Below are 15,335 nucleotides of genomic sequence, written 5' to 3'. Positions count from 1 at the left end.
AAGACCTTCCCAGTGGTCTTTTATTAATGATTATGGTGTTTTAGCCAAAATCAAAAACCTGTGTTGTTTTCTAGGACATGGTTTCAAACAGCGTTTTGTCTGTTCCTGATTTACAACAATTAGAATAAAGAAATACTGCAGTTTTAAGCTTGATTTTTTTTTTTTTTTTTTTTTTTTTTAATTTTATATCCATCCTCCATCATGGGAAAAAGGCCACATGAACATGTTAAAATCACCAAAAACGCTCTTTTCATCTGAATGAGTCTTTAACCTTGGTAGCCTTTGTCATGTTACTTTCTAAAAATCTTTTCCTGTTGCCGTTTTTTTCCTGTTTTCTTTATAGTGGCTGCAGCAGTTGCTCATATCAACAGCGTGGTGGCCGAGGGGAACTCCCAGAACACCCTGCAGGCTTTGCAGGCTCCCGATGCTGGGCTGAGAGCAGTGCTCCCTGAATGTGCTGACACATATCAGAGTGAACTGGCAAAGAGGCAAGAAAGCAACGCCACTGAAGGTAAAAGCACTTCAAGTACGCCCCCCCATGACTTTTACTGTTTAACTTAGGCTGGGGATCTGTTAGTTGGCCTGAGTTCAGCAGCACAAATTGCAGCAAATAGTGTCACAATTCTGATCTTAAATTGAATTAATAATTTTGTGCTGGGGGCTGCTGCAAACATTTCCTTCATTGGTGTTGACATTTTATTGTAAGAAATATTTCTATTTACATTTGTTATAACTGAAAAAGCAGCATCAAGGCATCTGCTTTAGTCCGTTGCATATTCAGATGTAAATGTCTGTTGTTTTTTTACAGACATTTTTTCCCTTGGTTGTATCCCATATAGTTTACTTCATTTTTTGAATTTGTTATGATTTGTCATCATACCAACTTGCACATTGTAAACACAAGAGACAGTTGTAAAAACATGGAGGGAAGGAATGCAGTGCTTAACCAACGGTGTCATGTGGGCACATAATTCAAACACTAGAACAACACAAGTTGCAGCAGCATCAGTCAGAGGAACCTGGACTGAATGTGAATCTGAAACCTTAAAATAAAACATGTATAGTAAAGACCATTATGTAAGATTCATTACAGAATGGAGAACCCTGCATGAGCTCTAAATGACAAACTGATGCAGCAGAACAGCATCTTCAGTAACTGAAATCAACGCTGACTTCAACTTCAAACTTCTCTGCAGCAACTTTTTAAATGACAGGCAAAACCAACTGGAATGATTTCATCTTTAAAAGATGTTTAAATATTTGGAGCTAGACTTTTCAGCTGTTAGACGGGACCATCATGTAACAATTGGAGCAGGAAACCACCTGTGTCTGCAATTTTTCAGTTTTTTAATTCTTTAAACTGTGACCGTTTGTTTGCTTTAAGACATCTCCACAGTAAAGTGACTTTATAAACCTTTTTTATGAAACTTTTTATAATAAAGAAAAAACATACACTTCAGGTTAGTTTCAGATTCATTTGGGCTAAAGCTAAATAGAGGCTAAATAAAAATCCGAACTGGCAATAGTGAAAGCTCAAAGCTTGCAGGAAATATAAAATAATATAATATCAAAATTCAAAAACCTAGAGGAATAAGAAATGTCAAAAAGGGTTCTGATCTGAATAAAAGGATCTTTTTTCAAGCCATATTACAAGGGATATAACAGAGCCTGGGATTTTGCATGGAGTCAGTGTTTTTGGTGTGATTTCAAACCATAAACTTAAAGATAACCCGCACTTTTTGCACTGAAAAGGAACTTGTTCGTGTAAATACGCATGAACGTTTTGCCTGACCCCTTTAGGAGGATCTTTAATTCCACATGTTTATAACATATGGAAATCCGAATGCTATAAAATAAGGCAAATGTGATCGTGCCAAATCATGAGTATGAAAGTTCTTTTTTCTTTTCCAGGCAGCAGTGATGTGTTGTGGGTAAAGCACTGCATCAAGGACAAATATGACTTCTACTATAACCTGCAGACAAGACAGGGCACCTGGGAAAAACCTGAAGAATATAAAGACAGCTGGAGCCAGCTCAGTAAAGAGGATATCCAGGTACAACTCCATGTTGAGATTTTCCTTTAAGACATTGAACGTCTTGAGGTTCATTTCTACAGCCTGCTCATGCATACTGAGTTTATATTTCTGCCTTTGATACGACTGTGCAGTAATTATCGTTGAATCAGATTTTTACTGTGTGTCCCAGAACGTGGTTAACTGTGTGACAGCGGAGTACAACAGAGAACAGCTGTGGCTGGCAAATGAGTCTTTAGTGACGCGGCTGCAGGCCAGAATCCGAGGTTACCTTGTTAGAAAAAAGCATTCCCAAAGAATGGAATATCTTCACCTACAAGAACCCTACGTCGTCAAACTGCAGGTATAAAAAAGCAGCTCTACTTTCTGATCAAAGGGGTTAACAATGGTTCTCTGCTTCCTTATAGGTTCTTTGTTCTAAAGAAAATATGTTTAGCACCGATACAACGGCCTCCACTGCCATGGTTTTCAGGCATAAAACCCACATCGAGCATTTCCTGTTTTCATCCAAGATTTTTCTTTCTTCCTGTTTTTCAGGCTTGTTGGAAAGGTTACAAACAAAGGAAAGTGTACAAAGAGAGGATGAACCTGCTTCAGAAAAATGTTGACTCTGTCATTAAGGTTTTTATATCTATTTATTTTACTTTGGCTAAACCATACATCCGTCAGTATTGCTGCTGCATCCGAAAATTGACTGAGTTACCTTTCCATTCAGATCCAGTCTCTGGCTAAAATGTGGAGAGCAAAACATAAATACAACCAGAGGCTGAAGTTCTTTAAAGATCATGTAAGTGATGTAAATATTATTACCCTTTAAAATATTTTTTTCTTTTGCTTTTTAAAAAGGTGTTTTTATGTTTTTTTTAGGAAAAAGAAATTGTGAAAATCCAGGCTTTCCTTAAGGCCAACAAAGCCAGAGATGACTATAAAACCTTAAGTGAGTCAATAAAACCTCTTCAGTGTATTGCAGTGACACTACAGCTAAAATCTCCAGCTGGTATTGAAAAGTTAAAGTCATTTTGCTATTATACATAACTAAACAAAACCTCCTTTACATTTTTTCACTTGATCATAAATGGATTTCAAACTAAAACCCAAAACATTTTACATAAAAAACATCAGAAGACAGAAACACCAGGAATTGTTTTTATAACATTAAAAAAAGTTTTTTGGTTGTTTTTTTTCAAAACCAAATCTCAGCTGGAGCCAAAGATCCTCCCCTCTCAGTGGTGCGCAAGTTTGTCCACCTGCTGGAACAGAGTCCCCGGGATCTGCAGGAAGAGCAGGAGATGACGGGCCTCAGAGAAGAAGTGGTCACAAAGATCCGCTCCAATCAACAGATGGAGAAGGACCTGAATCTGATGGACATAAAGATTGGACTTCTGGTGAAGAACCGAATCACTTTGCAGGTTGGAAACACCTCAACATAAGAAAAAATGGTTCACATTGTTCACAATATTGGGAAAATGTCACCTTTTTTCCTGTCTAATTGAGCTTTTGTTTATTTATTCTTTCAAAAGGATGTTGTGTCACATAGTAAGAAAATGAAGAACAAGAAAAGCAAAACGAGTAAAGAGGACCTAACTGGAGGAGAAAAACTGGGTATAAAGGGTCTTAGTAAAGGCAAAAGAAGAAAACTGGAGGCTTATCAACACCTCTTTTACCTCCTTCAGGTGATTAACTTAATATTTTCCGGCCTTTATGCATCTTTAAACTACGTATATTCAAAATTATTTTCATTTTGTTCTGTCTTATTCTCTCTTTAGACCAATCCATCTTACCTGGCTAAGCTGATCTTCCAGATGCCCCAAAACAAGTCAACAAAGTTTATGGACACAGTCATTTTCACTCTTTACAATTATGCTTCCAACCAAAGAGAGGAATACCTGCTGCTCAAACTCTTCAGAACCGCTTTAGCAGAGGAGATCAAGTAAGAAGTGTAGCTCCGTTCCTACAGTAACATTTCTCATGTTGTAGTAAACTGTACTGCAGTGATTTTCATCAAGAGCATCTTCAGGTGTACCTAAACCATCTCTTCACCTGTCTCAGCTCTAAGGTGGATCAGATTCAGGAAATAGTGACAGGAAACCCCACAGTCATCAAAATGGTGGTGAGCTTCAACCGGGGCGCACGTGGTCATAACGCCCTCAGGCAACTGCTGAGTCCGGTGGTCAAAGACATCATTGACGATAACAGCTTGGGCATCAACACCAACCCAGTGGATGTGTACAAAGCCTGGGTAAACCAGGTGGAGTCGGCCACTGGAGAAGCCAGGTACTGCCGCTGATAGCCGTCAGTTCTGCTCTGATGGAACTGGACAAAGCAGCTGAAACAATAACAAAGAGGAAGTGTTTAAGCATGCATCCGCACGTCTTCTCTCCTACTGTCCCTCAGCAAGCTGCCTTATGAGGTGACTCCAGAGCAGGCCATGTCATATGCAGAAGTGCGCAACCGGCTGCAGGCGTCCAGTGAGGCGCTGCGCTCTGCAACTGATAAGGTCCTGAACTCCATTGTCTGTTCTCTGGATAACATCCCGTAAGTTTCAGGCCTGTTGTGTGTCACTGTGCTGTTGCTTTGAGTTCAAACTAACACCCAGTGACTGATCCAATCAAATCCAACTTTATTTAGAAATAAAGCGCTTCTCATGACTTGCGCAACTCGAAGTGCTTTGACATTTAAAAGACAAAACAAGCACAGTATTACATAAGAACCCAACCCACCCTTCACCCTTCCCAATCCCTGCCGTTAATACATACGACACATTACCCCACTTATAAAAATATTTATAAAAGAAACTTAACATAAACGTGCATCTTCTCTATATATCGTTTGTTTTTTGTTCTTTTAAGGAAATAGCATTTAAAAAAAATTTAACTTTCTGTTATTGGAAAATGAATTCTACCTATATCAGATTTTGTTTATACTCATCCTAACTTATATATTTTTGTTTATATAAAACGTTCTGGTGATCTTTTTGCATTTTTACTAAATGTGGAGGACTCACCACTAGGTGGTGCTGCTTGACTTCTAGCTCACAAATACATGAAAATAGGAATGCAGTTACTGTGTACATAAGCTGTTTCCTTTTCAAATATTATTGATATTGCATGTCTGAGGATGATGCCTGTTTTGATGTATGATAACTTTCTGTCACTTCTGCAGTTATGCCATGAGATACATTGCAAAAGTTCTGAAGAACAGCCTCCATGAAAAGTTCCCAGAAGCCTCAGAGGATGATGTGTTGAAGGTAGACGCCCGAAACATTTTTTTTATGAATACAATATGCTAAGTAATATCATAACTCATCTTTTCCTAATGCAGTCCATTTGCCTTTTCTAGATAGTCGGAAACCTGTTGTATTACCGCTACATGAACCCGGCCATTGTGGCCCCCGATGGCTTTGACATCATCGACCTATCCGCAGGGGGGCAACTGCATCAGGACCAGCGGCGCAACTTGGGATCTGTGGCAAAGATGCTCCAACATGCTGCTGCAAACAAGCTGTTTGAGGGCGAGAATGCACACATGACGCCAATGAACAAGTACATTTCTCAGACGTATGAGAAGTTCAGGTACGAAAGAGGAGATTACAGACAATCCTAACTGTGTGTGTGTGTGTGTTGACATGTCCTTAGCACTAGCAAGGTTGTCCCGGGTCACTTGGTGAGATCATAGGAAAAAATCTTTAGAGGACTGTGAGGAGTATAGAGGAAACAAACAATATTTTGTGTTTTGTGCTGTCACAGAAGAGCCTTTCTGTCCAGAGAGAATGTGCCCGTATCTACAGAGCCAACGCTGTGATTCATTTACAGTTTTTTCCAATTTCTAAAATACATTTTCTGAAACCAATTGAACCAAACACAATTTTCAATATATAGACTAATTCTGCCAAATCCTTCTCTCTTGAGTCAAAAGCTCACTTTGAGGTCACAATGACTACTCTGTCATCAAAAACTACACAAGACATGTGACACTGTTCACAAAATGGTTTCTAAAGAATGTGACCCCCCTACCCCATTAAATAGTGTAAAGATAGGATTCTGATTTTTTACATTTTGAATGTAAGCCCAGGTTGACAATTATTGCACTTCACAGTCTTATCCCTGTGCGGCTCAGGCCAGAGGGCTTCATCCACACAACAGGAAGAAAAGCCTGATGCAGCCTTGAGAAGACTCAATTGAAATGTCATCACAATTTGTGTCCATGGCCGGCAACGGGTTTTGTCGACTGTATGTTGTCTCTCATAAACCAATGCCAAGCAGAAAAATTCTTCAACGGGGTTAAGGAATGGACAAGGTGGAAGAAAACCAATACAAACTGGGGATTTGTGTTGAAATACTGTCTGATGAGCAAACTTTTGTGAAAACTGACATTGTCCCAGAAAATGGAACCTTCACTGTCCTTTTCTTGTTGAATGTTCACATGAGTGATGCCGATTAATAACTTGAAGCTGCTGAGTTTAAGGTTGACCTTTTGACCTGCGCCCCTCATGGTCATTCCATAAATCAATAACTGTGGTCTGGATCTCATCAGAATTCTTGTCCTTGGCCTGGGTCCAGCTCTTAGTGTGGTTCTGGGTTGGGGCAGGTCTTGCTCTGTCCTCCATCTTTGAAAAGCTGCTCAGTTGTTCCAGAATTGTCCTTATATGTGCCGCATTTAACTGACAACAGCTGTCTTCAGTTTTGATCAGTTGTGTGTTGATGGTGACTGCTGTGTTGGAACAGAGTTTGAGTTTTGCTTCTTTGTGTTAACTTTTTACATCTTGTGTGTTGTGAATGAAAAGGGAGAATGTGTTCTGCAAAGAGTAGATTAGAGTTTTGCAAATTGTGTGATAACTGCAAACAGCGTTTTAGGTTTAGACCAAAGAGACATGTTTTGGAGAAAAGAGTTAAAGGAATTAGTCGACTGGTTTGGAGAATGAGACTAAGTGGAAATTGGAAAGAACTGTAATTAACTGACAAACCACTTCCTGAATCACACATCTGTGTAGACTCTCATCCATCCAGGATGGCTCCATAGCAGTAGCAAAGTTTTGAAGTTATTTGGTCTTGGCCGTTGTAGGTTGAAAATGTTTTTGCCTCCTATTGAACACGATTTCCCAACTCTCTAAGAAATACAGAATTGAATTTATTGGATAAGAGGAAAAAACACTTAGTCCAGTTGAAAAGTGACACAAAAGTGACAATAATTTCCAAAGATTAGCATTTTAATGAACCTGATGGAGCTTCTTTTTTTTTTTCCAATTACATATTTTAATATAACAGTCCTTTGGCAATTTAAAGCATAAAAAGTCACTGTTCTGTCATCACTTTTCCCCCTCAGGTTGTTTTTCCAGGCTGCATGTGATGTTCCTGAACCCGAAGAGAAGTTTAACATCGATGAATACTCTGACATGGTGACGTTGAGCAAACCCATCATCTACATCTCCATAGAGGAGATCATCAACACTCACTCGGTAAAGCCGTTTGATCACAGCGGGCGTTAGTACAGGGGGAAGCCGAGGCTCAGACAAAAAAGTCCAATGGTTGAGCAGCTCTGCTTTAGTGCCAAATGGAAATGGAAAATACTTGTGTAGCGCTTTTCTACCTTCCTTGAAGGCCCAAAGCACTTTACAGTCACATTCACACACTGATAGCGGCTCAGCTGCCACACACTCGCCCCAAAATCCCGCTAGAGGCAATGTGGGATTCAAACCTGCAATATTCCGATCAGAGGTCGACCGCCCTACGACTGCTGTGTCAATGTGTCACGTTATTGCCACTCCAAATATCTACTCAACCCATTTACAGCATATTAAACGCTGATTCCACAGATGACATGAAACTAGTTTAAAAACTGCCTAGCAACAGGCATATTTGTATTTAAAAAAGCCCATTTCTAACCTTAATACTTACATTTGCTGCATCTGCTGCTTCATCTGCTGTACCCTTCAAGTCGCTGTAAAAAACAATAAACCCCTAAAGCATCCGTCTTTTGCCAAGTTGCTTTGATCAGATTTACAGTTCTGTTTTATTTGCCTTTTCCCCTCTGCTTTTATGCATTTGACAAAAACTTGGCTATAAACATAGAAAAAAACTAAATTGTAAGATATATATATATATATATATAATGGTCCAGATTTCAGTTTATTCAAAAATCCTTTTACACAGTTTTATTTGAAAAAAGATTTAATTGATGAGTGTTTGGTTTTGCTAATAAATGATTTACATTTGGATGGTTTTGTAGTTACTAGCAGCAAATCTTCACATTAAGAGTTTGTGACTCTCACATCTGCACAGCTGCTTTTGGAACATCTGGACGCCATCTCTCCAGACCGCAATGACCTGCTCCACGAGCTGCTGCAGGACTTGGGAGACGTACCCGATGTTGAGGCTTTGCTCGGTATGACCCGATCAAATTCTGCTCAAGTCTGCTTCCATTTACCCACAAAAAGCTCCATTTCAAATGTTTTTTTCTGTTTACAGGAGAAGGAGCTGTAGACTCCAACGACCCAAACAGAGAGAACGCTCTCAGCCAGCTGGCCAAGACTGAGATCTCGCTCCACCTAACCAGCAAGTTCGAGCTTCTGGAGGGCGACGACAAAGACTTGAAGACTCTTATGACAAAGTAAGTTCTTGTTCTACGAGCAAACAGCTGGAGGTTGTTCTGTCGTAGTGGATTTCTGTGGAGCAAACTGACCTTTGAGCTGCACTTCATGCAGCTCCAGCTGTCATTCAGCTCCATATCTTTGTCTTTCCTGCTCTTCTGTCACATCCTTTCTAAAAACTAAAAAAAGGAAGAGCCTAAGCACTTTTTGTTATCTGGCTTATAAACACGCATCCGTCCGGACTGGAGAAACATTTGTAAGTTCAGCCTTTGAGTTTTACTGCCAGCCAGTAAAACATTTACCTAAAGAATGAGCACATGAACAGAGAAACTGATCATAACTATGGGCAACTTAAAGATATACTTATTGGTATTTTAGCAACTCACTACAAGTTGAAACCTAAAAATAGAGACGAAGCCAAATTTTGGAGAACAAAAACGTTACTACAGGAATTTTGAAAAGATGATGTCCTGTATTGGAGCATAGTGTCTTCATGTGATGCATTTGGCTATTTTATTATTTCCTAGAACTATTATTTGCATTAAATGTATCGCTGTTGATATTTGCTTTTTCTTTATTTTCATTATTTCAGAACAAAGAAGCTGATAGTCGATGTGATTCGGATTCAGCCCGGAGAGGCTTTGACTGAAATCCTGGAGACTCCAGCTTCTCCTCCACAGGTCAGGATCTTTTTTTTGTTTTTCCGCGTTTCAGAATCAGAAACCATTTTCCAGTTCTGACCCAGTTTGAGAGCAGCCGAGGAACATAAAAAGCATTTCCATCCCTGCATTCTTGAAGGAATTGGAGCACACCAAGATGTTGGAGCGCAGGGCCGCCCAGGACGCCCAGACTCCGGAGGGTCTGAAGAGTAGCCCGGCAGTTCTGGAGGACGGTCAGCTGCCGCTGGAGCAGAAAAAGAGGAAGATCCTCAGGAACCTTCGGAACCTGGAGCAGGCCGGCCTCGCCACGGCCAGCAACAACTACCAGGACCTCATTAACGATATCGCAAAGGTTGATTAGCATCTCTTCACCCCACTCTAAGTAGAAAAGCGTTCTGTGCTCTACTTTCTTGATGTGATGCTTCAACCTGTGATCCACAGGACATTCGCTACCAGAGGCGCTACAGACAGAGGAGGAAGACCGAGCTCACCAAGCTCCAGCAGACACTGACGGCTCTCAACTCCAAAACCGTATTTTACCAGGAACAGATGAACTACTATGACACCTACATCAAAACTTGCTTAGATAACCTCAACCGAAAGTGAGTCATTTCCTTCACCCAAATCAAATAAATCAAAAAAAAATCCTTTCCTATTTACCAGATCAATTCTTAAGAGTCGATGTAGAGAAAAAGATTGCTGACGACTTTATGTAATCCAAGATTGTTGTTTGTTCAGGAACTCCCGCAGATCCATAAAGCTGGACAGTAAATCAGAGGATCGGGGCAGTAAGAAGTGGAAGCCTCAGTCGTTGAAGTACACTGCAGCCAGGCTGCACGAGAAGGGGGTCGTCCTGGAGATAGAAGGCCTTCAGACAAACCAGTGAGTTTCCTCGTCCACTGATGTGAGGAGTTTCCGCTCCGATCCACCACTCAGACCTGCTTCAGTGCTGCTCAGATGAAACCTAATTCCAAATGTATTACCGTTAGTTCTGATCCTGTTTCATCTGCTTGGAAATGTTGTGTTTGTCTCTCCCATCTTTCCTGTGTTGTTACTTTCATTGTCTCTTTCTACTCCTAGGTTCAAAAACGTCATGTTTGACATTTCACCCACTGAGGAAGTTGGAGATTTTGAGGTGAAAGCCAAGTTTATGGGAGTTGAAATGGAAAAAGTTCAGCTCCATTTCCAGGTAAACATTTCCCCCAAAAATGTCAGAATTTACGCAAAGCCTGAGAGACATGCAGGCGTTACCCTGTTTTCCACTGCTGAGAGGGATGAAGAATTGTTTTAAAAATCTCTTTAACATGAAGTTTATTCCTTTGATCCATGCGTGAAAACCAGAATCTTTGTCTTACGGCTGCTTTATGTGCAGGACCTCCTTCAGCTGCAGTACGACGGCGTGGCCGTCATGAAGATGTTCGACAAAGCCAAAGTGAACGTCAACCTTCTCATCTTCCTCCTGAACAGGAAATTCTACGGAAAATAAAGAGCGGAGGAAAACGGAAACCCGACTGAAGAGGAAACTGTGCCTTTCACTGTGTGTGAAATGACACACGTCTTGTTGTGTTTTTTTCCATCCGTTCACAATACAATGCATCCCACAATGACTTGTGCGATCTTTTCCACTGTTGATTTGTAAATGTACTTCATAATAAACTAATAATATTCTTGTTTAGTATGTAAACACATTATTGAAACTTTAATACTAAAAAAAAACTCAAAGAAATGAATGGCCTCATCATAAACTACAGTTATGCCTTTTTAAACAAAGTTTTAACTTGACAAAGAAACTACTGCTGATGTATTTTTATATATAATTATCTTCTAATGCCTGAACAAGAAATAAATCTTCAGAAAGTTTCTATTGCTTCTATCTGACTCCTATTTTTGCACATCCATCCTGCTTCATTAGGAGGGAATATTGTGGCGTCGTGTTTGTGTGAAGGGGTGGGGGTGTGAAGAGCAGGGAGGTGGAGTTTCCTCTAACTGGCTTTTGGGCTCAAATATTTCAAACTCCTTTGACAAAGTTTTTATTTCTTTTAAAAACTCTGTAAAGGATGTGGACGGCGTGCAGCACGGCCATGCTTCGCCTGCTCAAAGGCGTCCTGTTGTTTTCTTGTCTTAGTTCAGCTCTTCCCTCTAAAAATGGTAAGGAGCTTTTTTTTAATCTTTGGTCTAATTGAATCCACTTATAAATTTCAAATGAAGTTACCTTTTAGAAAGCTTGTGTAGCACAAATTCAGAGGATTTATAGAACTACTATTTTTATCATCGATAAAAGTATTTAACTGAATTAAATGGGAAATCATTTATTTGGATTTAGTTTACCCCCCTCTGACATAAAGGACATATCCAAAGTAGAATCTTATCATTTATATTGTTAAACTCTAACAAGGAAATAAAGATTCTACCGGTGGTTCCTGTTGACCCATTTGTAGTCTACAATAGTTTTTTGACTGAATTCATACATTTATTTAAGATGAACTAACATTTTTCATTTTATTTAAGATCTGTTTTATTTGACACCAAAATGTTTTTTGGTGCCTTGAATTTGAGTAATTATGTACCCCCTAAACCACAATTCACTTTTTTCAATTTCAATTTTTCAGAATTGATTAAAACCAGAAGATTGTTTGACTAAACAAAATTTCCTGTGGTTTTACTGGTTCCTGTCCACTTCTGTTTTTTGTTGCAGTTAAGTAAATTAAAAGTGTTTTTATTGCTTCATATAACAAGTGCAGTTTTAAAGCGGCTCTGCATGTGTGAATTAATTACTAAAAAACAGATGATTAAACCCATTTTGTTCATCTCCAAAGATTCCACGCCTCTCCTGCGAACGTTTTCGGGTCACTTTGTAACGGGGAAGGATCCGTCGGCAGAGGATATCGACCTGGACGTCCTGGGTGGAAGTGGAGGTTCAGGCATGGAGGTGGAGGAGGAGGCTGGAAAATGGCACGGCCATCACAGCCAGCGCCGCCATCCTCAGGAGCAGTTCTTTGTCTCAGAGGAAGCCAAAGGGTTTCTCCAGGGTCGCCTAGCAACAACCTTTGTCCCAACCGTTTACACCCTGGTCTTCATCATCAGTGTACCTCTCAACCTTGTTGCCGTGGGGATGTTTGTGCGTTACATCCATCCCAGGAAGGCAGCAGTGATCTACATGCTGAACTTGGCCTGTGCTGATCTGCTTTTTGGCCTGTTTCTCCCCTTCAAAATAGCCTACCATTACCATGGTAACAACTGGATCTATGGCTCCTTCATGTGCAGACTAGTCACAGCATCCTTCCACTGCAACATGTACTGCTCCGTCCTGCTGGTCACATGCATCAGCATCGACCGTTTCCTGGCCGTGGTCTACCCCATGGACTCTCTGAAGTGGCGCAGCCCTCAGACCGCTGCAGCTGTGTGTGCCGCCATGTGGCTCGTATCCCTGGGTGGTGTCTTCCCCCTCCTCATGTCAACACAGACCGTACGTTTGTCAGATCTGGGAATCACCACCTGTCATGATGTGCAGGGTGTGGAAAAGCTGCAAGGTTTCTACCTCTACTTCTTTCCCGTCTACTCCGCTGTCTTCTTCTTCCTGCCTCTCATCTTCACTGCGGTTTGTTACACACGCATCCTTCAGACTCTGGCAGAAGGTAGCGCGGAGAACCGCTCCAAGAGGACCCGCGCCATGGTCATGGCTGGGATGGTGCTGCTGGTGTTTGTGGTCTGTTTCACTCCCACCAACATCATCCTGATGGTTCATTACGTCCAGCTGGCCCACAGCTCCGGTGACGGCTCCTACCAGGCCTACCTGCTCTCCGTGTGCATGGGCAGCATCAGCTGTTGTCTGGACCCACTCCTCTATTACTTTGGCTCATCTCAGTGTCGGAAGCAGGTGATGACACTGTTCGGATGTAGACGACCAGCGCAGAGCAGCTTGGAGGCGCAAAGCACCAGAGCGGACGGATCAACCAACAGCAAGATGGAGAGCAGTCAGACCGGTCCGGGCAGCCATTACAGCAGGCTGGAGGCCTGAAGAAAGCTGCAGGATGTTCCATGGTCGAATTTTGTTTTTTAGTCTGCATGTTGACCACTTGAAAAATTGTAGTCATTGGTTTTGCACTGAGGTTATGTGTGTTGGCCTGACTAGTGTTATAAATATTTTAATATAATTCACTGAATAATTCTTTTCATGGTTTTCTTTATTCTATAAGGAGGAGAAATCTTTAGCGTCTTTCTTTAAATCTGTAAATAATTTATAACACAAATGTTACACTCCTCTTTGTTAAAGAACTGTAAAAAGTGTTTACATTATGTCTTTATTCATGTGATGTACAGGCAGAAAAAGCGTTTGACTTTTTCTCACTTGATGGATCTCAATAGTGAAACTACATCCAAATAGAAAAATATGTTTATTTTATGAGTTTACAACTTAGCCTAAAAATGATCAAATGTGGCTATTTCTCTGCAGAATCTGAGTTTTTGGGGGGGGGGTTAAGGGGAGATACATTTTTTTTTGTCAAAACAGAATAAAGGGAATATACTGTTTATTTACTTCTATCATTTATTCTCTCTTTAATAAATGTTTTAATCTATTTGTTGTTCATTCTGTCTTGTCCTTGTCATCAGGGCAAAGCTCTGAAAGACAAGAAAATAAATATTAGCAACTTAAAAAATATTTTTACTTGCAGCAAAAATGAATGTTTTGCTCTTTATTAAAAGTTGTTTTGTACATTTTTGCTGTAAAAAAAAGAAACACTTTCAAATGTTAATTTCACAAATTTCACAAAAGAAGATCGCCATCTTGTGGCGGCTTTTGCATTGCAAGCATTTTCACTAAGTCACTGACCTGCAGAGGCATCGGCTCTGTGGAAGTTCACAGGGAAATTCAGACATTCTGCTTGTTTCTTCAAAATGTCAACATGTTCAGGGTCTATTTTTCCTGTCCTTGCTTTAAAAAAAAACATGTTAAAATGAAAAGTTGTCATGTAAACATGCACTTCAGGCATTAAAACATGAACTTACAGAAAAGCAGGATGTATCTGCCGGTGACGTCTCTGTTTCTGAATGTGTCTGTCCACAGCAGACAGTCAGGGCAGGTCTGCAGAATGTGTCCTTTATGATCTGACAAGTTCTCTTCAAAACAACCAAATGTTAAAAACCGCTTTTTTTACATCGTAACTTTATAAAACTTTTGTTTCCAAGGGTTGACATACTTTGAAAAGTGGTGGCAATTCCAGTGACAGTTGCGTTTACCTCCCCAAAGATGCACCGGTTACTAAAAAAAAAAAAAAAAAAGTGGCACAAGATTTGAAATCTGTCAAATCAGCATTTATGGGTATTAATTCTTCCTATTGGACTCACAAACAGTAGTCGCCCCAACGCAGTATCACAACTTGATCGTTGGAAGTGGGAGACAAGTCGATCCAGGAGTTTCTCAGGGACCCCAGTGCATCATGGTAGTGTAAGGGGTCACCTGCTCCCATGACATAAACCCATTTCCCAAAAACCTTCAATGGAAAATTCAGAAAATATTCCCAGTAAACATTTGTACAAAAAAATGTATATTTATATATAATTTTAAATGTTGACCCTCTTACCAGTTTGGAATCTTCTGGCATGAAAGGTTTGACCAGCTCGTCACAGTCGGGAGCAGAGGCAGCACAGAGAGGAACCACAGCCAGCAGAAGCACAGCAACCAGGAGAGCCATGGTCGGTCGAAGCGAAGACGCTGCTCGACCTTCAACGGAAACTTTCTGCCGCTGATTCATTGCACCTCCGGGCTTTCAAACCAAACGAGTTGTGTAAGAGCGAACGCTCAGGAGGAGGGAGGGTTTATTCCCAAATGATCCACAAAAGGCCCCTTTCTCACCGGCCACTTGGGGACATGCAGATTTGTTTTGTGCAGAACTGAAAGGCGACTTTAACGATCCTCTGTGGCTCAGACTGAATGAGTCCTGACAAAAGCGCTGTGGCCTTCTTGGACCACCGAGGAATTTAAAAAGGCTTGGATGCAGCTTTTCTCTTAAAGGTTGTTTCCATGTGATCATTTAGTGAGACGTACAATAAGAGTTT

General features: G+C 40.6%; 3 protein-coding genes across 3 annotated transcripts in view; 2 read left to right on the top strand and 1 right to left on the bottom strand.

The window, feature by feature from the left end:
• iqgap2 (IQ motif containing GTPase activating protein 2) overlaps nt 1-11,140 on the top strand; it is a 34,155-nt gene extending 23,015 nt beyond the window's left edge. The window contains exons 17-38 of the mRNA XM_011479251.4: nt 344-511; nt 1,912-2,054; nt 2,206-2,376; nt 2,571-2,654; nt 2,749-2,820; nt 2,901-2,970; nt 3,234-3,442; nt 3,554-3,706; nt 3,800-3,963; nt 4,083-4,307; nt 4,428-4,568; nt 5,196-5,280; nt 5,373-5,605; nt 7,356-7,488; nt 8,312-8,414; nt 8,498-8,639; nt 9,212-9,299; nt 9,418-9,630; nt 9,720-9,880; nt 10,017-10,160; nt 10,359-10,467; nt 10,651-11,140. Of these exons, the coding sequence (XP_011477553.1) occupies nt 344-511; nt 1,912-2,054; nt 2,206-2,376; nt 2,571-2,654; nt 2,749-2,820; nt 2,901-2,970; nt 3,234-3,442; nt 3,554-3,706; nt 3,800-3,963; nt 4,083-4,307; nt 4,428-4,568; nt 5,196-5,280; nt 5,373-5,605; nt 7,356-7,488; nt 8,312-8,414; nt 8,498-8,639; nt 9,212-9,299; nt 9,418-9,630; nt 9,720-9,880; nt 10,017-10,160; nt 10,359-10,467; nt 10,651-10,764 (3,125 nt within the window). The 3' untranslated portion in view covers nt 10,765-11,140. The remainder of the gene's footprint in view (nt 1-343; nt 512-1,911; nt 2,055-2,205; nt 2,377-2,570; nt 2,655-2,748; nt 2,821-2,900; nt 2,971-3,233; nt 3,443-3,553; nt 3,707-3,799; nt 3,964-4,082; nt 4,308-4,427; nt 4,569-5,195; nt 5,281-5,372; nt 5,606-7,355; nt 7,489-8,311; nt 8,415-8,497; nt 8,640-9,211; nt 9,300-9,417; nt 9,631-9,719; nt 9,881-10,016; nt 10,161-10,358; nt 10,468-10,650) is intronic.
• A 66-nt stretch (nt 11,141-11,206) lies between these two features.
• f2r (coagulation factor II (thrombin) receptor) lies at nt 11,207-14,291 on the top strand. Its single transcript, XM_004072633.5, has 2 exons — nt 11,207-11,426; nt 12,095-14,291. The coding sequence occupies exons 1-2, from the start codon at nt 11,336-11,338 to the stop codon at nt 13,294-13,296; spliced, it is 1,293 nt and encodes a 430-aa protein (XP_004072681.2). The 5' UTR covers nt 11,207-11,335; the 3' UTR covers nt 13,297-14,291.
• LOC101158029 (uncharacterized) lies at nt 13,740-15,121 on the bottom strand. The gene is made up of 6 exons (XM_004072435.5): nt 14,861-15,121; nt 14,625-14,770; nt 14,477-14,538; nt 14,286-14,396; nt 14,110-14,211; nt 13,740-13,898 (listed from the first exon to the last, which is right to left on the bottom strand). Exons 1-6 carry the CDS (start codon nt 15,029-15,031, stop codon nt 13,864-13,866), a joined length of 627 nt encoding a protein of 208 aa, XP_004072483.1. The 5' UTR covers nt 15,032-15,121; the 3' UTR covers nt 13,740-13,863.
• Between the last annotated feature and the right edge of the window lie 214 nt (nt 15,122-15,335).

The sequence above is a fragment of the Oryzias latipes genome, chromosome 9, assembly GCF_053564925.1.
Source record: "Oryzias latipes strain Hd-rR chromosome 9, Olatipes_Hd-rR_3.1".
In the NCBI taxonomy this organism is placed as follows: Eukaryota; Metazoa; Chordata; class Actinopteri; order Beloniformes; family Adrianichthyidae; genus Oryzias; species Oryzias latipes.
The sequence above is the reverse complement of the archived record's forward strand: the minus strand, read 5'-3'. Positions and strand labels throughout refer to the sequence as shown.